This window comes from Oryctolagus cuniculus, chromosome 5, assembly GCF_051225735.1.
Source record: "Oryctolagus cuniculus isolate XC-2025 breed Fujian yellow rabbit chromosome 5, ASM5122573v1, whole genome shotgun sequence".
Classification (NCBI taxonomy): Eukaryota; Metazoa; Chordata; class Mammalia; order Lagomorpha; family Leporidae; genus Oryctolagus; species Oryctolagus cuniculus.
The window spans coordinates 126,922,220-126,944,916 of NC_142871.1; the positions used below are offsets into that span (position 1 = coordinate 126,922,220).

The 22,697-nt window shown below is 57.2% G+C and overlaps 2 protein-coding genes across 5 annotated transcripts; one reads left to right on the top strand and one right to left on the bottom strand.

Moving 5' to 3' along the window:
* Positions 1–2,424: 2,424 nt before the first annotated feature.
* On the top strand, positions 2,425–14,615 carry PEX6 (peroxisomal biogenesis factor 6). 4 transcript variants are annotated; one of them, XM_051854736.3, is made up of 17 exons: positions 2,425–3,373; positions 5,376–5,539; positions 7,023–7,106; positions 9,924–10,026; positions 10,121–10,251; positions 10,849–10,960; positions 11,245–11,453; positions 11,820–12,015; positions 12,185–12,261; positions 12,369–12,501; positions 12,581–12,786; positions 12,879–12,940; positions 13,107–13,215; positions 13,436–13,552; positions 13,677–13,754; positions 13,881–14,020; positions 14,209–14,615. In XM_051854736.3, the coding sequence occupies exons 1-17, from the start codon at positions 2,492–2,494 to the stop codon at positions 14,343–14,345; spliced, it is 2,940 nt and encodes a 979-aa protein (XP_051710696.2). In that variant the 5' UTR covers positions 2,425–2,491; the 3' UTR covers positions 14,346–14,615. The 4 variants fall into 4 exon arrangements, with proteins under 4 accessions (XP_051710696.2, XP_051710695.2, XP_051710697.2 ...); XM_051854735.3 differs by having other exon boundaries at positions 2,431–3,373; positions 12,339–12,501; XM_051854737.3 differs by having other exon boundaries at positions 2,431–3,109; positions 12,339–12,501.
* Positions 14,616–14,674: 59 nt separating this feature from the next.
* Positions 14,675–17,310, bottom strand: GNMT (glycine N-methyltransferase). Its single transcript, XM_002714413.6, has 6 exons — positions 17,092–17,310; positions 16,162–16,289; positions 15,663–15,779; positions 15,316–15,458; positions 15,091–15,212; positions 14,675–15,005 (listed from the first exon to the last, which is right to left on the bottom strand). Exons 1-6 carry the CDS (start codon positions 17,295–17,297, stop codon positions 14,834–14,836), a joined length of 888 nt encoding a protein of 295 aa, XP_002714459.1. The 5' UTR covers positions 17,298–17,310; the 3' UTR covers positions 14,675–14,833.
* Between the last annotated feature and the right edge of the window lie 5,387 nt (positions 17,311–22,697).

Consider the following 22,697-nt stretch of genomic DNA (forward strand, 5'->3'; position numbering starts at 1 on the left):
CAGAGAAAGGTCTTCCTTCCGTTGGTTCACTCCCCTAATGGCTGCTACGGCTGGCGCTGCGCCGATCTGAAGCCAGGAGCCAGGTGCTTCCTCACAGTCTCCCATGCGGATGTAGGGGCCCAAGCACTTGGGCCATCTTCCACTGCCCTCCCGGGCCAAGCAGAGAGCTGGATTGGAAGAGGAGCAACCAAGACTAGTACCCGGCGCCCCAACAGGGTCTATAACCCGGAGTACGGGCACCGCAGGCGGAGGATTAGCCAAGTGAGCCACAGCGCCGGCCGCAGGCATATCCTTTATGCCCCTCTCCTCATCCATCCTGTCATTGGTCCCTCTGGGAGGCAGAGGACAAAGTCACGTATAGTACAACTACAAAATTGGAATTTTCTTTTTAATTATTCTTTGAGTAGCAGAGAGAGTACATGCACACTCCCATCTGCTGGTTCACTCTCCAAATGCTCACAACAGCCAGTGCTGAGCCAGACAAGATCCAGGGCTAAGCCAAACTGGAACACAATCCAGCTCTCTCATTTGAGTGGCAGGAACCTAATTATTTGAGTTATCACTGCTACCTTTCAGGATCTGCATTGTTGGGAGCCAGAGCCAGGAATCAAATTTAGGCACTCTAGGCCGGCGCCGCGGCTCACTAGGCTAATGTTCCGCCTTGCGGTGCTGGCACACCGGGTTCTAGTCCCGGTTGGGGTGCCGGATTCTGTCCCGGTTGCCCCTCTTCCAGGCCAGCTCTCTGCTGTGGCCAGGGAGTGCAGTGGAGGATGGCCCAAGTGCTGGGGCCCTGCACCCCATGGGAGACCAGGAGAAGCACCTGGCTCCTGCCTTCGGATCAGCGCAGTGCGCCGGCGGCCATTGGAGGGTGAACCAATGGCAAAAGGAAGACCTTTCTCTCTGTCTCTCTCTCTCTCACTGTCCACTCTGCCTGTTAAAAAAAAAAAAAAAAATTCAGGCACTCTGAGTGAGGCGGGGTGCGGGCATCTAAGCCACTAAGCCGAATGCCCACACCCTAAATGGGAACTTTCATCCATGTGAATCCAGGTACCAAGTACCTTCCTGAATGTTCTGTTAAATATGGGGGCTGGGACAGCACTGTGGAACAGTGGGTTAAACCTCCACTTGCGATGTTGGCATCTAATATCTGAGTGCCAGTTTGAGTCCTGGCTGCTCCTCTTCAAATCCAGTTCCTTGATCATGTGCGTGGAAGAGCAGCAGATAATGGCTGAGGTACTTGGCCCCTGCCACCCATGAAAGAGACCTGGATGGAGTTCTGGGCTCATGACTGCAGCCTGACCCAGCCCTGTAGCAGCCATCTGGGGAGTGAAACAGCGAGTGGAATCTCTCTCTCTCTCTGTAATTTTCTCAAATAAGTAAAAAAATCTTTTTAAAACATCTTGTAACATATAACACAGTTTTCAGATATTTTTCAGATTTTCAGGAATGCAAAATGTACAAAATAGAAGACAGCCTCAGGATGCTCAGCTGTGACGAAAGCAGAAAGCTGTAAGAGAATGCGAGGTCCACAAGGAGGAGATTGCCACCATCCGATCCACTGGATTCTCAGCGAAAACGACAGAGTCATTGGAAATGTGGCCTGTCACTTTCAGTGTCTCCCACAGAGCAGTGGAGGTGCAGGCAAGGATGGGATCTAAGAATCAGGTCAGAACCAGCTGTTGGCTCAGTGCTCACGACAAAAGCCTTGAACCCCTCCCTCCTGCCTGCTCTGCTGCTTGACCCAGACTAGAATTAGAAACAGTGAATGGTGTGCAAGGATTGGCGGGGGAGGGCAAGCGGGCTGGGGGTGGGTAATGAGAGAGGAAAGCTTTGTCTTTAATTCAAGCTTGGTGGGAGTAGCATCAACAGGACAATGAGCAGGACAAGAAGCCCGGGAACGTGGGTTTTGTGTAGGATGTGTCGGAACAGGTGTGGCAGCACCAAGCACTGCAGGGCTCCATGAATCACATGTAATTCAGCCAGCAACCACCACATACCCATGAGCACGTCGGAGACATTTTTATAACCCTACCACTCCCTTCGCAACCTCCGCCATCCCAAACCTCCGAGCCTCAGTTTCACTGGGGAAACTGTAGGAGTGCCACAGAGGAATGGACTCCTTCCTAGACATTCCACTGGCCCGAGTCAGTCCTGGGCCCGCTAACTGTTCACTGATGAGTCAATACACTGTTAAGTGCACGATACAGGGCTACAGGCATGAGGCCGGGAGGACGGTACTCCCCCTAAAACGCAACAGCAAGCCCTGGTGAACAGAGGTTCGAAGGGCGCATGCGTGAAGACCGCGCAACCGCAGTCATCGCGGGAACTGCCATCGAGGCACGGACCCGCGAAGCCCGACGCCCCGCCCATTTCCCCCCTCCCCTCTCGCCTGCCCGGCCGGAAGCGGAAACGCCTCTCCCGCCTCCTGGTCCTAGGGTCGCCGGCTCCGGAAGCCGAGCTCCTTCAGGCTCCTCATTGGTCTCCTGTCACCATGGCGCTGGCTGTGTTGCGAGTGCTGGAGCCCTTCCCCACTGAGACACCCCCGTTGGCTGTGCTGCTCCCGCCCGGGGGCCCGTGGCCTGCGGCGGGACTGGGCCTGGTGCTGGCTCTGCGACCTGCAGGCGAGAGCCCGGCGGGGCCGGCTCTGCTTGTGGCGGCCCTCGAGGGGCCGGGCGCGGGGACGGAAGAGCAGGGCCCTGGGCCCCCGCAGCTGCTGGTCAGCCGCGCGCTGCTCCGGCTCCTGGCACTGGGCTCCGGGGCGTGGGTGCGGGCTCGTCCCGTGCGGCGGCCCCCGGCACTAGGCTGGGCGCTTCTTGGCACCTCGCCGGGGCCGGGCTTCGGGCCGCGAATCGGGCCGCTGCTGGTGAGGCGCGGAGAGACCCTGCCAGTGCCCGGGCCGCGGGTCCTGGAGACGCGGCCGGCGCTGCAAGGGCTGCTGGGCCCGGGGACGCGGCTGGCCGTGACCGAGCTCCGCGGGCGGGCTAGGCTGTGCCCGGAGACGGGGGACTGCAGCCGGCCCCCAGCCGCGCCCGTCGTGTCCTCCTTCGCCGTTTCCAATACGGTCCGACGACTCCAAGGAGTTCTGGGAGGGACTGGAGAGTCACTGGGGGTGAGCCGGAGCTGTCTCCGCGGCCTCGGGCTCTTCCAGGGCGAATGGGTGTGGGTGGCTCGGGCCGGCGAGTCACCGAGCACTTCCCAGCCGCACTTGGCCACGGTGCGGGTCCTGGAGCCTCGCTGGGACCTCTCTGAGAGGCTGGGACCGGGCTCTGGGCAGGTGAGAGAGCCGCTCGCCAACGGTCTGGCGTTGGTGCCTGTCTCTCTGGCTTTTAATCTCGGCTGTGACCCCCTGGAAGTGGGAGAACTCAGCATCCAGGTATGAAACAGGACTGGGGTCAGAAGTGCCTCCTCTTCTCTGTCTTAGCTGGATTGGAAGACCAGAGCAGTAGACTCCTGGTCCCCTTCTCCTTACTGTTTAGGAGTTTTTCGCTGAATGCCTCTGCCTTACTTAGCCATTGTCTGTAATCAAAATACCATAAGCCCCGGTGGTGGAAGTGGTGCAGGAAAGGCGCCTCATCTGTTCAGGTGAAAAGTGGGGTTCACAGTCAGGTTGGGGGAGGGGTGTGCGTGTTAGTCTGCTTGCTCTAATCGGCTGTTTGCTGAACACGGGACAGCCTGCCCAGTGCTGTGCAGGGTAGTGAGGAGGAGGATGGCTCAGCGATGTGTCTCTCACTCACCCTGACTTCAAGTACCTCCCCATTTTCTAGACTCATCTGTTGAAATCCTGCTGCCCTAACCTTCAAGACCCATCTAAAGAGTCTGCCTTTGTCGGAAAGCCTTTCGCAATCTCACCAACACAGTTAACACGACTTCTTCCTCCAAGAGCATTTTGTACCTTTCTTAGGGCATTTATTTTGTACTTTCCTGTTATGATTACATAATCTGCCTAATCTCTAGTCATGTACTGGCTGAGCATCCCTAATCTGAAATTCAAAATTGGAACATACCAGATTTTAGATTTCAGATTTTCAAAGTAGAGATGTTGAAGCTGTAAAGTCTATGCTAGTATTCCAAAATCGAGGAAAAAAATCCAAAATCTGAAACACTGGTCTCAAGTATTTAAGATAAAGGTTACTCAACATGTATTCTAAATTAATTCTTAAAGGAAGAGGCTTTTTATTATTATATTTGATGCCTGGTATTTACTATTTTATTAAATACATCCACGAAAAGTTTTTGGTTTCTGCCTTCACCTCAAGATGGCAGCTGAGTTCGAGGGGACAAATACAGTCTGATGTTTAATTAATAATGGCTACATGTATGGCCAATTAATGATTAGTTAATTAAAATAATTAATGATAGCTTATTAATGCAGTCTGATATATGGTTTAGGCCAGAGCTGTCCAATACAGAAGCTGCTAGTCAGTTAGTGCTTCTTTCATTAAAATGAAATAAAGGGCAAAATATCATTCTTTAGTTGCTTTACCCCCATTTCAAGGGCTCAGTAGCCACACTAGATATAGAACATTTCTATTATTGTAGGAAGTTTTATTGGGCAGTGCTGGAGTAGCCAGTTAATACCATGGGTTGTCAAGAAGAGAGGTAAGGGGCCGGTGCCGTGGCTCACTAGGCTAATCCTCTGCCTTGTGGCGCCAGCACACCGGGTTCTAGTCCTGGTCGGGGCGCCAGATTCTGTCCCGGTTGCCCCTCTTCCAGGCCAGCTCTGCTGTGGCCAGGGAGTGCAGTGGAGGATGGCCCAAGTGCTTGGGCCCTGCACCCCATGGGAGACCAGGATAAGTACCTGCCTCCTGCCATCAGATCAGCGCGGTGCGCCGGCCGTGGCAGCCATTGGAGGGTGAACCAACAGCAAAGGAAGACCTCTTTCTCTCTCACTATCCACTCTGCCTGTCAAAAAAAAAAAAGCATGAAGGTAGATTCCCTTTGTAGTGGAGAAAAAGCTGCCGGAGTACTCCAGTGGTATCAGCTGAATCAGCCTTGTCCAGGCTGGTGAGGTCCTGTTCTTTTCCTCCAGCCTGAATTCAGGGCCCCACTAATGCCTGCTTCATCATCCCAGTGACTGCTTGGGGTCACTCATTGTCTTTCCCACTTCACTGGCTCAGGGCCAAGTTAAAGGTGCCACAGGAAGGTTCTCTTTACTGGGGAACTGTTTGGAGCCAGAGTCAGAAAAGGAAGTGACGTCTTTTGCTGGTGCCCATTAGGGAAGATAGAGGTAGCCGGCTTTGCTGCCGCAGGCCCTGCTCCAGCAAGCCCTGTGCTGTGGAAGGCTGGGGGTGGAAGCAGATCTGTTGGCTGCTAAGACAAAGGGCAATCCTGATTCCTCGGGAGACGGTTGTAAGGCAGTGGTTGCTTCTCCACAGAGGTACCTGGAAGGCTGCACTGCCCCTGAAGGCAAGGGAAGCTGCTCCTTGCTCGGCGGACCTCCGTTTGCCAGAGAGTTACACATCGAGATTGTGTCCTCTCCCCACTACAGCACTAACGGGAACTATGACCACGCGCTTTACCGGCACTTTCAGACACCCAGGTTAGCTGCCTGCTCCATGGAGGGCGGGAAGTATCTCCCTCGTCACTCTTCCATCCTGTGCCTGAGAGGTAGGCGTCCCGGGACCTCTGATTCAAAGGAGCCAAATTTTAGGGGTGGACATTGTGATGCAGCCGGTTTAGCTGCTGCCAGGGATACCTGTATCCCAAACTGGAGTGCCGGGCTCCAGTCCCGGCTCTTGGGACGCCCACATCTGGTGGGTATTGAGCACCTGGTTGGAGTCCCGGTTACTCCACTTCTGAACCAGCTTCCTGCTGATGTCCCTGGGAAGGCAACAGAGGATAGCTCAAGTATTTGGGTCCCTGCTACCCATGAGGGAGACCCAGGTGGAGTTCTGGGCTGCCGGTTTCAGCCTTGCTCTGTTCCAGCTGTTTCGGACATTTGGAGAGAGAACGAAGTGAATGGAAGATTCTCTGTCTCTGTGTCTCTTCTCTGTCACTCTACCTTTCAAATAAACAAATCTTTGAAAATAAATAAACTTAAAAAGGGCAGGCATTGTGGTACAGCAAGTTAAGCTGCCTGTATCCCATTTTGGGATGTTTGTTCAAGCCCTGGCTGCCCCACTTTTTTTTTTCTTTTTAATATTTATTTGAAAGGCAGAGTTACATAGAGGAAGAAGCACACAGAGAGAGAGGTCTTCCATTCGCTGGTTCACTCCCCACGTGGCCAGCAACGGCCAGAGCTGTGTCAATCTGAAGCCAGGAGCTTCTTTCAGGTCTCACGCGGTGCAGGGGCCCAAGGACTTGGGCCATCTTCTACTGCTTTCCCAGGCCATAGCAGAGAGCTGGATGGGAAATAGAGCAGCCAGGACTCAAACCGGTGCCCGGATGGGATGCTGGCACTTAGGTGGCAGCTTTACCTGCTACACCACAGCGCCAGCCCCTACCCCACTTCTGATCCAACTTCCTGCTAATGTTCCTGGAAGGCAGCTAATGATGGCCCAAGTACTTGGATCCCTGCCACCTACACAGGAGGCCCAAATAGAGTCTGGGGTCTTGGCTTTGGTCTGACCTGGCCCTGGATGTTGCAGACATTGGGGAAGTCAACCAGTAAGTGGAAGATTCTTTCTGCTTTTCAAATAAATCCTTTTTTTTTTTAAAGCCACATTTTAGGCAATATTGTGGCTAGAATCCTCTTGGTGTATCAGGCAGGCAGCAGGAGAGAACTCTGGACCTTGAAGTGAATGTGGGCATTCTAAACCGAGAAGCTTCTTGATCAGAGAGAGTTCCAAGAAAGCCCGGTGCTGCTGTGACCCCCACTGGTCTCTGATCTTTCCGTCCTCTCTGGCACTTCTGTCAGTTCATTCTAGCTCTGCCTCGTACCCTGGAGAACTGCTTGGGTTCTCTGGGTGTACGGTAGAGCCCTAGGACTCCGTGGTCTGCATGTTGGGGAGGGGCGTGGGAGATGTCAGACGCATACTCCTAACTCCTGTTGTGAGCTGACCAGGACCACTGCTGTGTTGCAGGGTAGTCCAAGAAGGGGATGTCCTGTGTGTGCCAACGGTGGGGCAAGTAGAGATCCTGGAAGGAAGCCCAGAGAAACTGCCCAGGTATGCAGCAGCCTCCTGTTTCACAGCTGGGCTTCGGAACCTGGTGCAGGAATTCTCTGATCCCCTTCGCCTGAGTTGTGTGCCTGAGATGTTCTCTGGCTGTCACGCACAGGCGTGGAGAGAAGGTCCGCCCCTCCCTCACATTCCCAAACAGGTGCACGACTGAGAAAAGGTTAAGAACCACTGAACCTGCCGGTTTTGGGAGGTGTTCATCTTCAGACTGATTGGTGGGCTCAGGGGGAGTAAAGGAATAAGAGTAGGTGAATGGCCTAGACCGAGACAGGATTCCTTCCTTCCTGTCCATTGTCAGCCACAGGGCTACTTCGGCCACGACTTCAGCATAAGGCCACACAGGCACTGGTTGCTGCCGTAGCTGATGGAGTATGTACCTTTCTGCTCCTCACTTCTGTCTCTCAGCCTTAAACAGAGAAGAGACAGTCTGCTGCTGTCCTCGAGAGGACGCCTCTGTTTCCTGTCCTCAATGGAGAGTAACAAACAGCATAACCGAGCCAAGAACCCAAAACCAGGGGTCCAGCTTTTCTCCTCCTCCTGTTGACTCTGAGCGCAGAGGTTCCATGTGAGGACTGCTTTGGCCAAATGTGAAGGGAGGAAAATGTACCACAGGCAGCCTCCAGTCTGGACCGACTTCCTGCGGCAGAGAACTAAAAGGAGATCACAGCTGAGAGATGCACTAACCCAGCTTTAAGAGCTGTCCTGTCCCAGGTCTCCGGCCTCGCCAGCCCGGGGCCTCTGCCAAGAGAGATGCCTTATCTGGAGAACCTGATTCTCCCTGGTCCATATCCAAAGCTTGGCTCTGGCCGGGGCTCAGTGCCTCTAATCTCAGGGCGGTGCTGCCCATATGGAGAGCCTGGTGGTGCCCTGTGTAACCCCATTTAGGCTTCATGACACCTCTGCGGTGTCCCAGGCTGCGGCTGGGGTCTGACAGAAAATGCCACGCTGGCACTTATCAGGCAGTTCCCTCCTTTGTCTCCCATCTGAAATTTAGCAAACACCTGTGAGGAAAGCTATAGCATACCCACCCTTTGTGCTTCCCAAAGGAAAATAGGCGCAAGGACTAATCAAGACAGACCAGCAAGCCAGTTCTGTCCCTGGATCTCTGCCGTCCCAACCCTGTAGAAACCTGCCTTCCCTCTGGGTGCTGAGCACGTACGTGGTTCTCTCCCCCACCCCGGCAAGTCCCAAGGCAGGCAGGGTTGGGGTGCGTGGAGAGGAGTGCCTTGGGCTTCCCTAGGCTTGGTTAGGAATGTCCTCTGCTCCCTGGAAGGGAATTCCTTTGTTACTGGTGTAGCCTCTTCAGTGTGTTTCCTGTGCCCCACTTCCTAGAACCAGGCCATGCAGGAGCCAGCTCCACGGCTGTCCATCTGGCTCTCTGGAACATACCCCATGTCCTCTGCAGTGTCCTGACAGGTTCCCGAGCTCTGGCCCTTTTGCTCACTAGGGCGTTGCAGCAGCCCTCCGCGGGGGAAGGTGGTCTCTCGCTGTACACAGCAGTGCTGACCCTCCTCACACTCCTGTGCGGAGCTCCCGGCGCTGGCCATATGCTCCACTTGTGCTTGCTTTGACCGCAGTCACTGCCAGCTGGAACGCAGGCATTTTGAATGCTCACTTGCTGCACTTCCCCGGATCACCCTGAGGCATCCCCGCCTCCACCCACTGCTGGAGGACGGAGGGCGCAGCCTTGTAGCTGTGGTGCTGTGTGAGCAAGGGGCCCGAGTGATTGGCTCTGTCTTTGCCTTGCTGTCTGCAGGTTGAAGAGGGGAGGAGTTCGCCTCCTGTCTTTATTTGAAAGATGAAGTTCGTAGCTGCTACCTGCGGCCCATCCCCTTGAGGAGATTGAACTGCCCTCACTGGGACGCTAGCCAGAGTCTGCACAGCCCTGTCAGAATGGCGAGGGGAGCTTTTGAAACAGAAGCAAAGCCTTGTCCAGACCCATCAGACCAGAATCCTCTTCTTCCCCCAGAGGAGGGAGGACTGTTAATTTTTAAATCGAGATAAATTCACACACCATAAAACTCATACTTTCAACCCAGTGGTTTTAATTACATTCACACGGTCGTGCAGCCAACACCGCTGTCTAATTCCAGACCACTTTCATCACCCTAGGAAAAGCCCGGAACTCACTGCCAGCCACTCCATATCCTCCCCTGCCCCTCGGCCTCTGGCAACCTTGAGTCTCCTAAATGGGAGCATATAATGAGTGAAAAATGTTTAATTTTTTTTTAAGCTTCACAGGTCATTCCCACATGCAGCCAGGAAAGAGAGACTCAGTACTCGTAGATATCGTTATCAGGGAGTCTGCCTGCCATTAGATTTTGTGGCTTGAATGAGAGCCAGGGAGTCTCCCTCCTTCTGAGGCTTGAGGGCCTGAGTGGGTATGTGCCAGGGGTCTTCAAAAAATTGTTATGTTAATGAGAAACTGTACACAGATCTCAAAAATGTTTGCATGCAAATAAACTTAGCTTTTAATTCCACTTTGCCGTGGACTTTGTGAAGTCCCCTCATTTGAGGTGGAGACTGTGTTGTGAAGCCACCGGAAATGATGAGATAATCCCTTGCTGGCTGCGGCAGCCCGAGTACCTGCAGAAACACAGCCCCTAGGCCCTCTGAGGATTGTCGTTGGGGAGCAAAGGGACAGGGATAGCTCCTGCCCTTCGCATTTGTGGGGTGCAGTGTGGGGGAGAAAGGAAAAATCTTTCCTATCTCCCTGCACCCCTTGTCATGCACAAAGCCACCTTGTCCTGGGGTGGGCAGCCTGCAAGCCTGCGGTCTGGGGTTCATCGGGCCTCTCTCCCGCAGGTGGCGAGAGCTGTTCTTTAAAGTGAAGAGAACGATCGGGGAGGTTGCAGATGGGCCAGCCAGCACCTACTTGGCTGACACCACCCACACTTCCTTGTACATGGTGAGGCCCCAGGGTCGTGCGTAGACCTGGCAGGGAGGGAGGTGGGGGCTGGAAGCAAGATTTAGGAACACAAGCTGCTTCCTGCCTTTCCCAGGTGGGTTCCACCCTGAGCTGCGTTCCCAGTCTCCCTTCAGCAGGCGCTCCGTGGAGTACCTTGTCTCCTCCGGGCCTGGAGGGCTTGGTGGCTGAGATCTGTGCTGCCCTGAAGCCTCGCCTCCAGCTGGGGTGAGTGAGGCTGCTGTCCTGGGGTGAGGAGAGCCTGCTTTAGAACCTGCCAGGCTGCCCTATTCCTACTGCTGTGGCTGGAGTGGGAGTGGGAGGACCTTCCCCAGGCCTGTGTGCCTGGTCCCATCCTCCATAAGCGAATTCCTAGGCTCTCTCCTGAGATAACCTCCATCCTCCGAAGTCGGCTGTGGACGAAGAACCAGCCCCAGAGGCTGCTTCTCTGGGGCTCCCCTTCCCATGCAGAGCCCACTGGCCCTGAAGGGCATAGCTGCCCAAGTGCAGAGCCAGTGCCCACCCTTGTGCCTCTCCATACAGTGCAGACCGGATGTGACAGTGCAGGCCTTGCCGCGGACACAGTGATGGTGGAAGGGGTCAGTCTCTAGATGTGGGATGTGTTCCAGGCCCCACCAGATACCACAGGCGGTGTGGGAAGTGCGGGAGGTGCAGCCTCACTGTGGAGACAACACTGGGTTGTGGGCAGGGAGGCCCAGGAGAGAGAAACCCGGGTCTGCTTTTGAGATCCCACGGTTCCTGTGTGAGTGGGGACTTTAAATATGGGCAGAATTGAGGGTACAAGTGACTGTTCTCTGGTTTCAGAGGGGCCTTGCTGACAGGAACTAGCTGTGTCCTCCTGCGGGGCCCCCCAGGCAGTGGGAAGACCACAGCGGTCACGGCGGCCTGCGGTCGCCTTGGGCTCCACTTACTGAAGGTGAGGCTCTCTGGACAGCAGAGCCCCCTTGGCCTCCCCAGATTCTCCCTCTTCCTCCCCAGTACCTCGGTCCAGTGGGCCGCAGGTCAGCGTATTCCCATGATGCTCGGCCACTGTGGGTGCTTTCTAGAAGGAGGAGGGTGGACAGTCCAGGGCCTGGGGTAGGGTGGCTAAGAGGTGGGAGCTGGCCAGTGTGCCCCCTGTACCCAGCCCTGCCCTCAGGAGCAAGGGGGCCCATGCCTGCTTCTGACTGCTCCTCCCCACTCTGCCTGCCTCTGTACCAGGTGCCCTGCTCCAGCCTTTGTGCAGACAGCAGTGGGGCTGTGGAGACAAAACTGCAGGCCACCTTCTCCCGGGCCCGCCGCTGCCGGCCTGTGGTCCTGCTGCTGACGGCCCTGGACCTGCTAGGCCGCGACCGTGATGGGCTGGGCGAGGATGCCCGGGTGGTGGCCGTGCTGCATCACCTCCTCCTCAATGAGGACCCCCTCAGCAGGTATTCATGAAGGGCTGGGCCTGGCGTCCCGCGAGGCCTGGGCTCCCCCTGGAGCCATTCAGTGCTTCCTCACAGCCCCTGTGGCTTCTCAGCCATCCGCTGCTCCCTGGGTTGCTACTGGCAGCCCTGAGCTGAGGGTCCTGGGGTGTCTGGAGGGAGGAGGATGTGGTCCCGGGACCTCCTGGGAAGAACAGCTCCCATCCCCCGAGGTATTCCCTTGGCCCAGCCGGGAACTTTAGGGTGGGGCTGATCTCTGCCCCATCCCGGCCCCACCACTGTCCCTGCCCTGCAGCCACCTCAGCACAGGGCAGGGCCTAGGAGCTCCAGCCACGTCCCCGCCCTCAGTGCCCACCCCTCCTCCTGCAGCCGCCCTCCCCTCATGGTTGTGGCCACCACAAGCCGGGCCCAGGACCTGCCTGCTGACATACAGACAGCATTTCCACACGAGCTGGAGGTGCCCGTGCTGTCAGAGGGGCAGCGGCTCAGCATCCTGCGGGCCCTCACTGCCCACCTCCCCCTGGGCCAAGAGGTGAACCTGGCACAGCTGGCACGGCGGTGTGCAGTGAGTATGAAGGCAGGGCACTGCGCCTCCCCGGGAGGCCACAGGAGCTCAGTGCTGGCTGCTGCCTGCCAGTGAGGGGAGGAACCCCCAAGTCCGCTCTGCCGGGCACCAGTCCCCCATGGTTCCCGCCTGCCACGCCCTGTTCATGTGTCCCCCTGCGCTTTGCTAGGGCTTCGTGGCCGGGGATCTCTGTGCCCTTGTGGCCCACAGCAGCCGGGCAGCCTGCACCAGGATCAGGAACTCAGGGTAAGGGGAGTTCAGCACAGGAGGGGACAGGTGGCAAGAGGAGATGGGGAGGGGCCGGGAAGGAGGCCTTGTGCCAGGTCCTCCTGGGGACTCTGCTCCTCCCGCAGTTTGCCGGGCGGCTGGAGCGAGGAGGATGAGGGGGAGCTGTGTGCGGCCGGCTTTCCCCTTCTGGCTGAGGACTTCGGGCAGGCGCTGGAGCAGCTGCAGACGGCTCACTCCCGGGCCGTGGGAGCCCCCAAGGTGCAGACTCTGGCCAGTGGAGGCTGGGCAGGAGCTGCCTCCACCAGCATATGCCAGACACCCACCCCCCATCTTCCAGATCCCCTCGGTGTCCTGGCATGACGTAGGCGGGCTGCAGGAGGTGAAGAGGGAGATCCTGGAGACCATTCAGCTCCCCCTGGAGCACCCTGAGCTGCTGAGCCTGGGCCTGAGGCGCTCAGGCCTTCTGCTCCACGGGCCCCCTGGGACAGGCAAGACCCTCCTGGCCAAGGCGGTAGCCACGGAGTGCAGCCTCACCTTCCTCAGGTGGGCGAGGGATGGGGGGCAGCCCGAGAGGGGGGTGACTGTGTGTGTGCACGCGCATCTGAGGGGTCTCTCCCTCCCATGACCTCCCTCAGTGTGAAGGGGCCAGAGCTCATCAACATGTACGTGGGCCAGAGTGAGGAGAACGTGCGGGAAGGTGAGAGAGGGGAGGCTCCGGGCTTCAGCCCCTCCCCCAGGCTGCTGGTGGTCACGCCTCGTCCTCCCTTCCACGAGGCGGTCCCTGCCTGGAGTGCGGCCTCCCTGTCTTCTCCCAGCCTCAGACCCCTGAGCTCCCCTCGCTGCCTGCCCCTCTCTCCCCTCAGTGTTCGCCAGGGCCAGGGCTGCGGCGCCATGCATTATCTTCTTTGATGAGCTGGACTCCTTGGCCCCAAGCCGGGGGCGAAGTGGAGACTCTGGAGGAGTGATGGACAGGTGGGGGTCTGAGTGAGAGTGGAGTCTGGGGTCCTGGGTGGGAGCCAAAGAGAGAATTTCCTGCCCTTCCAGTTCAGTGGTGCCAGGGAGCCCAGGGGCCTGTGTGGAGGGCACAGGCAGAGCTGGTCGCAAGGCCCCGGTGAGGAGCAGCCTGCAGGGAGAGGCAGCACAGGCGGGGCAGGTCCCCAGGGCCCTCCCAGCTCTGCTTCCCCCCCTCCAGGGTGGTGTCACAGCTCCTGGCCGAGCTGGACGGGCTTCACAGCACTCAGGATGTGTTTGTGATCGGAGCCACCAACAGACCAGACCTCCTGGACCCTGCCCTTCTGCGACCTGGCAGGTGGGCACCCCAGCCTGCTCACCCCCCACCAGGCCCATCTGGGCTCATCCCTCACCCCTGCTCTGCGTCTCCTCCCCCCCTTCCTGGCTGGGCTTCCTCTCACAGACACCCCCATCTCCCTAAGATTTGACAAGCTGGTGTTTGTGGGTGCAAGTGAGGACCGGGCCTCCCAGCTGCGTGTTCTGAGCGCCATCACACGCAAGTATGCCCTGTTCCAGAGACACTCCCCGAGGGCCTGGGCCTTGGGGTGGCCACGGGGTGTGTTGGGCAGTGATGGCTTCAGAGGGAGGATGTGAGGACTGCTGTAACTGTTCCCCACCCCCACAAGATTCAAGCTTGAGCCCTCGGTGAGCCTGGTGAAGGTGCTGGACTGCTGCCCGCCCCAGCTAACAGGCGCAGACCTGTACTCTCTCTGCTCGGACGCCATGACAGCTGCCCTCAAACGCAGGGTTCGTGACCTGGAGGAAGGTGAGCCCTTTGCCAGCCCCAGAAATCAACCAAAAACACTAGTGCGAGCCAGGCCTGGGGCTGCATTTCAGAAGAGGGCCATCCGGGTACTCTGAGCAGGAAGGGCCCTCCCCTGGGTCACAGCCTCTGCCTTCAGCGGAGATGGGTCCGCTGGTCTCACTCCCCCTGCCACCCCCCTCTCCCCCCAGGGCTGGAGCCGGCCAGCTCGGCACTGCTGCTCACCATGGAGGACCTGCTGCAGGCCGCTGCCCAGCTGCAGCCCTCAGTCAGCGAGCAGGAGCTGCTGCGGTACAAACGCATCCAGCGCAAGTTTGCTGCCTGCTAGGAGCCCCCTGCAGACCGAGACTCTGTCCAGAATGGCTAAAGGTACCCAGGTGGCCCCACAGAGAGACCTGAGAGGAAAGGGCCCTTGCCCAGGCTGCTGCCCACGATGCACCTGAAGACCACCTCCCTCGGGGAGATGCCCTGGGTAGGGAGCGGTGTTGGCAGCCCCAGGAAGAGCTCACCAGGCATCTCCTGCCCCAGGCCAGCTGCTCAGGAGAGCTGGGGATTGGGCCCTCACAGTGGCTGAAAATAAAGTGTATGCCGCCCCCTGCTGGTGTCGTGGCAGGACTGTTTGGTGTGGAGAAGAGCAACATAGAAACACAAAGCCTGCAGGATCTGACAAGGCACAGGCTGTATTGCTTACTCTACCTTTGGCCTGAACCCACATCCCCACACCCCCAGCACCTGCAGGGACAGAGGGGCTGGGCGTGGGGCTGCCGGGCCCCCCTCCCCAGGTCGGGCAGGAGGCTGTGGGAGCTGCGGCCGCACTCAGGCTGTCCTCTTGAGCACGTGGATGAAGTAGCAGGGAACGTAGGCCTGGCCCGGCTGGTAAGGCTTGAAGTCGCCCAGGACGCTGTGCTGGCACTTGCCCTCGAAGGCTGCTCGCAGCAACTCCGTGAAGGGCGCCAGACAGTGTGGGTAGTAGGAGAGCCGGAACTTACTGCAACAGAGCCCCAGCCAGCCGTGAGGCCTGCTGGCCCCGGCTCCCCTCGCGGCCACCTCACCTCCGCCAAGCCGAGTGTTACCTCAAGCTCGGAGGGCCGTCCTGGCCAGCCGCCGGCACCTGCACCGTGTAGTCCAGGGTCACCATGTGGGCTTTGTTGTTCACTGTCAGCACTGACGTCGTGACGTCCTTGGTCAGGTCACTCTGGGCAGTGGTGCAGGCCGCGTGAGCCTCTGTCACCCACCGTGGGGCCCTGGAGCCCAGGCTCACACCATGCACTGCGGCCCCTCCCTCCTGGGGGGCTCACCTTGTAGTAGATGTTCTTCCCGGGGGGCGCACAGCCCGTGCTGAGGATGTGGTCGTAGTTGCGGTGGTCGATGACCAGCAGGCCCCCGGTGCGCACCATGCTTGCAATGTTCTTCAGCGCCTGCCGGTGCTCGCTCTGGTCCCCTGAGCTCCAGGCAGAGGCTCGGTCAGCTCAGGGCCCCTAGCGCCAGCCTCCCCCCATCTGTCTCCTCCCCAGGGGCTCCAGCACTGCGGCACAGGAGGGCAGAGAGCAGAGTGTGCTTCGGCAGGAGGGCAGGCTCCCAGGGGTCTGTGGAAAGGGGTGGGGTTCAAGGCAAGGCTCTGCCCGCCCGAGACCACACCTCTCACCTTTGCAGTCTGGCAGGTGGGCAAAACTGTTTCCAAGGCAGATGACCGCATCAAAGCCACCCCCTGCTGGCTGGGGTACGTCTTTATCCAGAGTCATCCAGTTGGCTTCTTCTATGACTACGGGGCCAGGCGGGGGAAGAGGAAGCAGGGTAACCTCGTGGCATGACTAGCACCCCTCCACCAAGTGCAGTCCTGCCTGTTTGTTCTTTAAGATGCACACACACCTGCATGCGTGCGCAATCCTATCCAGTTAGGAGGGGGTCTTGATGGACATGGAGGGGTCAAGAGAGGCGGGAGCTGTGTGTGTGTGTTCATTTGGGGGGAGGGCCAGTTAAAGCTCTCATACTCACTGCCCCATTTTGGTACCCAAGCCTTCCTCCTCAGAGAGATGACCGTTTTGCTGTCCCCTTGAGGAGAACCAGCTGTCCCCCTGCCCAGCCCTGGCACCCAGGGCAGAGAGGACGGCGTCTCTGGGCTGCGCCCAGCCGGAACTGCATACCCCATTTGTCGAAGGCGGGCTCGTGCCGCCGGTTCCAGCGCTCTTTAAGCGCATACTTCAGCATCTTGTCACTGGCATCCACACTCGTCACACTGAAGCCCTCCTCCACCAGCATGATGGAGTCCACCCTGCACAGGGTCGGAGAGAGGCATTCAGGGGCCTGGGAAGGCAAGGAGGCCCCTGGCAAGTGGAGCCCCTCTGTCCCAACTCCAGAGGCCCGGGCTCCCTCTGCCTTCTCACTGCCCTCAGATGACCTGGCAAATCTGCAGCTGATCACCAGGGGGCGCCTCTTAACGAGCACCTTTGCAGAGCCAGGCAATGTGCAAACTGCATTAATCCTCCCAGGGACTCTGGGGCAGGTGTGTGAGCTGCCTTTGAGAAAGGGACAACTTGCAGCTCCTGGAGTTAAGTAATAGCCCCAGAAGCAGGACAGCGCAGTGGCGCGACCCTAACCAACCTGGGGTGGTGTCTCCTCCCCACCAGGTGGGGCCTTGACTGACTTTGAGCCCTCACTTCCCCAGGAGTGAGTGCGGATTAGCACTACTCACCCCCATGGGGTTTTGTGAGGGTTTGAAAAACAGCAGGAACACAAGTTCCTGGTGCAGCGCTTGGCATGTACGCACGCTGAGCAATTGTTAACGCTGCCCAAGGTCAGGGCAGGAGGGTCCAGGTGGGAGCCAGGATCAGGGCTGGCCCCAAAGTCCGGCTCCTGCTCTGCGTCCTGATCGCTCTCATTGCTGCCCAGGCCCAGGCCCAGGCCCGCGCACCCTCACCCCCGCTCTCCTTCCGCCCTCGCCCGGACACTCGCCGCACCCCTTCTTCCCCCGGAGGCGGCGGCGGCGCTCCTGGGCCCTGGCTCCTGCCTGCCATGTGGTTTGGCGGCCCGGCCAAGCCGACCCCTGGTCGCCCCCCTACCCCGCTCGGGCTCACCCGGTGCCGCAGGCCACGTCGAGCACCCGCCGGCAGCCGTGCTGCCGCAGCAGCCCGAGCAGCCACGTCTTGTACTCGGAGGTACGGCTGCGGGTGTCCCCGATGTAGAGCTGCCACACGCGCGCCGCCTCCCCGTCCGCGTACTGGTCCGGGAGGCCTTCGGCCGCCACCCCCAGAGAGCGGGTCCGGTACACGCTGTCCACCATCCTGACCGCGCCTGGGCCCCGCAACCTCGGCTTCGGCACTTATAGCTCGGCCGCGGCGGTCGACCCGGCAGCCTCACCTGGCCAATGGCAGGTGAGCGCGGGGACACGCCCCTCCTGGACTCGTGGCCGCGAGCCCGCTGCTGCCGGGACTTCGGGCAAGGCGCTGCCCGGCAGTTCAGCACCCAGCCCTTTGGACAAGCCCACGTGGGAAGGAACCTGCTGCCCACTCGGCCCGCACCTGCAGGACGGCCCCGGGAGGCACAGGGCCCTCTCCACGCCTGCTCCGGTTGGGAAAAAGGGAAGAGCACTTCAAAACCCACACCGAGCTGAGCGGGGTGAGGGGCGGGGGCGGGGAGCGGCAGGACTGGACCACGCGGCGAGGCGATGGGCGTACAGGAGGAAGGCCCGGCAGCCAGGAAAGCCGGGGCACGAGGCGTCCTGGGGATGGTGCCGCTCCGTTTCCCACAGTCAGGGACAGAGCCCTGACTGGAGGAAGAAGCATCCCTGCCCACCTGGAGCAGGTGTGTCGCTGTTGTGTAGGTGACAGACACTTCAGGATTCCCCCTGAGCCTGCTAAGGCTGAGTGTGGTTCCTACCCCCCGCCCACCCGCTTCTAACATCTGGTCCACTGGGCACTAAAGACCATCTGCTTCCCTCCAGGCGCCCACAGGGTCACACATACAGGGGCAGGAGTGAGCATGCTCGGTGCCCTTGCTATTTTATTGTTCCCATCTGTCGTGGGAAGTGACCATTTGAGGCCTGTGTGGCAGGCAGCGAGAATTCACCAGAGCGGAGAGTGAGCAGAGTTAGATTTACTAAAATACACTGCGAGGGAGCCAGGGCCACGCAGGCCAGCTGGAAGCTGACAACCGCTGCAAATGTGGATCCTAACCAGGGGACACAGACCTGGGCTGACTGTCGCTGGCCAGGACATGTTCCATGACCCCGTTGCTGGGGTCTTCGAGGGGCCCGGGAGACCCTCACACTGTCTCTTTGTAAGTTGGGCATTTGAGAGTGGGCATCTGGCCTGGCTGTTAAGACTCCACTCAGGGACACCCACATCCCATATCGAAGTGCCGAGATTCAAGTCCTGGCTCCACTTCCTGTTCCAGCTTCTTAACAGTGCTGACCCAAGGAGGCAGCAGGTGACCATGTGGGAGATGGGAACTGAGTTCCAGGCTCCTGGATTCAGCCTGCTCCAGCCCTGGCTGTTGTGGGGATGTGGGGAGTGAACCAGTGGATGGGGCTCTCTCTGTTAGCCTGTATGTCTCTCTGTCTCTTGTCTCTCTGCCTTTCAAATGAAATAAACAAATTAGTCATTTGGTTTGCTTAGTGCATGTCTACCCTTACTGCCAAGAGCGGTAAGTTTTCCAAATTTCTCTCCCAAGGACAAGACCCTGACTAAGGTGGATTTAGGAAGGTGCCACTGAGACCATGATGTGGATGCCGCCTCCACCCGCACTGTTCCTCTGCCTATAAAGAGCCAGCTATGGAATCTAGAACAAACGAGCCTCCTCTCCCTAACCCTTTGATTGTCTATGGAATCTCAGAGCTGGAGGAACCCAGAGATTATGTAATCATGCTTAACTTTCTATTTTCAGCACAAGGACAGCGTCAACCGTGCCCGTCCATGTCCAAGTAATGAAGCCATGTGCTCACCCTCCTGCTGACAACAGGTCTCTGGCATCAGGGGCACGGTACTGGGGAATTTAAGTGAACCCAGAGTCATTCTTCCATCAGAATATTCTGGGAGGAGGGCAGGCATTTGGCCCAGCAGTTAAGACACTACTTAGGATGTCCGCATCCCACAGTGGAATTCTGGTTTTTGGTTCCCCGCTATAGCTTCAGACTCCAGCTTCCTGCTAATGCAGAACCTGGGAGGCAGTGGTGATGGTCACATGACTGGGTCCCTGCCACTCACGTGGACTGAATTCCTGGCTATCCCTGCCCTCAGCCTCAGGCTGGCCAGCCCCAAGATGCCCACATCTCATATCTGGGTACCTAGGTTTGAGTCCTGGCTCCACTCCCAATTCTAGCTTATTGGTAATAGGTACCCTGGGAGGCAGCAGGGTTTGGCTCAAGTACTTTGGTCCCTGCCCACTCACATGAGAGACTCGGATTGCATTCTTGCCTCCTGGATTTAATCTGGCCCAGCCCTAGCTAGTGGCTGGGGGGGAGGGGACATTTGGGGAATTAAACCAACAAATGAAAGCTCTCTCTCTCTCTTCATTTCTTTTTGTCTTTGTCATTCTGCCTTTCAAAGAAATAAAAATGAATAAAAATTTTTTTAAATGTTTAAAACCCATGCTGTTATTGAAGCTAAGCCCCTACCCCTAATGCCTCAGATGTGGACCTCATGGGTACCTCTCCCTCAGCTTGCGGTTCCTCTGTCTTCCATTTGATGATTGCCAGTCACCTACCTCCTTGCTAAAGGTGAATTCATTAAAGCACAAGGGTGAGACTGGAGCCCAGACCTGAGTATACCTCTAGTTAACGCCTCAGTGCTAACCCCTATTTTGAGAGCTTCCTTGGAACTTGCAAGTCCTACTCAGACACCCCAGACAGACTCAAGCCTGCCTTTGGCACCACAAGAAAGCACGTTGGCCCCTTTCACTGAGCAATCCAGGAGGGACTGGTGTTTTGGCACATGGGTTAAACCATTGTTCGCCATGCTGGCATCCCATATCGGTGCACTTATTCGAGTCCTGGCTGCTCCGCTTCTGATCCAACTCCCTGCCAATGTGCCACTGGGAAGGCAGCTGATGATGGCTTAAGTACTTTGGTCCCTGCTATCCATGTGGATGACACAAATGGAGTTCCTGGCTTCTGACTTGGCTTGGCCCAGTCCTAGCTATTGTGGTCATTTGGGAAGACTGGGAAGATTCTCTCTCTCTCTCTCTCTCTCCCTCCCTCTCCATTGCTCTGCCTTTGAAATAATCTTTTTTTTTTTTTTTTTTAAGATTTTTCTTTATTTGAAAGAGAGAAGAGAGGCAGAGAGGGGGTGGGGGAGGAAGGGAGAGGTCTTCCATTTGATGGTTTACTCCCCAATTGCCTGCAATGGCCAGAGCTGTGCCAATCCGAAGCCAGGAGCCACAAGCTTCCTCTGGGTCTCCCACACAGGTGCAGGAGCCCAGGGACTTGGGCCATCCCCCGCTGCTTTCCCAGGCCATAGCAGAGAGCTGGATCAGAAGTGGAGCAGCCGGGTCTCGAACTGGCACCCATATCGGATGCCGGCGCTTCAGGCCAGGGCATTAACCCACTGCACCATAGCACTGGCCCCATAAATAAATAAATCTTAAAAAAATTTTTTAAAACAGGCTGGGAGCTGCTCACTCACTGCTCAACACACAGTCTACACAATTCACGGCCATCAATCCCTTGAGAAGGCCAGGAGTTGACGTCCAGCTGCCTCGCCCTTGGCTCTGGGCACTGCAGATAAGCTACTTTCTCCTACCACCCTGGTCTCAGCAATTGCCTTCCCCTGCATCAGGTGAGTGAACCCAGCTTTGAGGGTTCTGGGGCAGTTCCTCCAGCCAGTTTTGGGAGTTTGTCCTGTAACATACGATTGGGTAATTACTTAGGGGTCCCCCGAAGGCCCATGTATGAGCTTGATCCCCACTTTTTTTTAAAGATTTATTTATTTAATTGAAAGCCAGAGTTACACAGAGAGAAGGAGAGGCACAGAGTCTTCCATCCTCTGGTTCACTCCCCATTTGGCTGCAACTGCTGGAACTGCGCCGATCCAAAGCCAGGAGCCAGAAGCCAGGAGCTTCTTCCGGGTCTCCCACGTGGGTGCAGGGGTCCAAGGACTTGGGCCATCTTCTACTGCTTTCCCAGGCCACAGCAGAGAGCTGGATCGGAAGTGGAGCACCCGAGTCTTGAACTGGTGCCCATTTGGGAAGCCGGCACTGCAGGCAGCGGCTCCACCCGCAACGCCATGGCACCGGCCCCAGCTGTCCTTTACATGAAGGTGTTACTTACTGATATTGCATTCAGTACCAAATTGTCCCTAATTTTTGTCATCTTTCATTGCCAACAAAATTTCCAAATTAATATCAATCCTGCATCTCTAGACAGTTCTCCCACAACCTCTGCCTACTGAAATATGGTACAGCCGCCTTTTATCCTATCACAGTCTTTGTAAACTTCGAATAAACCAAATCTGAAGCCCTGGGACATAGAAAAGAAAGTTACAGAGTACAGATCCATGTACAATTTGAGGGGCCAGTGCAGTGGTGTGGCAGGTAAAGCCGCAGCCTGTAGTGCCAGCATCCCATGTGGGTGCCGGTTCGAGACCCGGCTGCTTCACTTTTTTTTTTTTGGACAGGCAGAGTGGACAGAGAGAGAGAAAGAAAGGTCTTCCTTTACCGTTGGTTAACTCTCCAATGGCCACCACACCACACTGATCCGAAGCCAGGAGCCAGGTGCTTCTCCTGGTCTCCCATGGGGTGCAGGGCCCAAGGACTTGGGCCATCCTCCACTGCACTCCCGGGCCGCAGCAGAGAGCTGGACTGGAAGAGGGGCAACTGGGACAGAATCTGGTGCCCTGACCGGGACTAGAACCCAGTGTGCCGGCGCCACAGGTGGAGGATTAGCCTATTGAGCCATGGTGCTGGCTGCTCCACTTCTGATTCAGCTCTCTGCTATGGCCTGGGAAAGCAGTAGAAGATGGCCCAAGTCCCTGGGCCCCTGCACCTGTGTGGGAGATCTGGAAGAAGATCCTGGCTCCAGGTCTGCAGTTCTGGCCATTGTGGCCAATTGGGGAGTGAAATGGCAGATGAGACTCTCTGTCTCTCCTTCTTTGTGCAACTGACTTTTCAAATAAATAAGTAAATCTTTTTTTTTTTAAATATACAATTTGACTTCATTTAAAATAGGTGGGGGTCTGGTCCTGTAGCCTAGCAGGTTAAGCCTCTGTGTGCGGCGCCATTATCCCATATGGGCACCATGCGGGTATGTGTCCTGGCTGCTTCACTTCCAATCCAGCTCTCTGCTAACGTGCCTGGGAAAGCAGCAGAAGATGGTTCAAGTGCTTTGGCCCCTGCATCCACATGGGAGACCCAGAAGAAGCTCCTGGCTCCTGGCTCCAGATGGGCCCAGCTCCTGATGTTGAGACCATTTGGAGAGTAAACCAGTGGATGGAAGATCTCTCTCCTATAACTCTGCCTTTCAAATAAATAAGTAAATCTTCACCAAAAAAAAAAAAAAAAAAAAAAAAAAAGGAAAGAAACAAACCCGGTTCCAATAGGATTTCTGATCGGAAGACTGAAATCAGGTTACTTTGAATTCAGGCAGTCCTCTCACTTTCAGATGGAAGTAGGAGGCAATTACCAAGTTCAGAACTCCCCGAGCTGTGCTGGTGGGGGGCAGGTAGGGGGCCGTGCGCAGCGGAGGTCGAAG

Bases quoted from the DNA above. Each gene is read 5' to 3' on its own strand.
- PEX6 (XM_051854735.3), top strand. From the start codon at position 2,492: ATGGCGCTGGCTGTGTTGCGAGTGCTGGAGCCCTTCCCCACTGAGACA. The intron at 7,107-9,923 runs GTATGCAGCAGC...TCTCTCCCGCAG, and splicing joins AGCCCAGAGAAACTGCCCAG to GTGGCGAGAGCTGTTCTTTA. The intron at 13,553-13,676 runs GTGGGCACCCCA...CATCTCCCTAAG, and splicing joins GCCCTTCTGCGACCTGGCAG to ATTTGACAAGCTGGTGTTTG.
- GNMT (XM_002714413.6), bottom strand. From the start codon at position 17,297: ATGGTGGACAGCGTGTACCGGACCCGCTCTCTGGGGGTGGCGGCCGAA. The intron at 16,290-17,091 runs GTGAGCCCGAGC...GACCCTGTGCAG, and splicing joins GACGTGGCCTGCGGCACCGG to GGTGGACTCCATCATGCTGG. The intron at 15,459-15,662 runs GTGAGAGGTGTG...CCTGGAGCTCAG, and splicing joins CCACCTGCCAGACTGCAAAG to GGGACCAGAGCGAGCACCGG.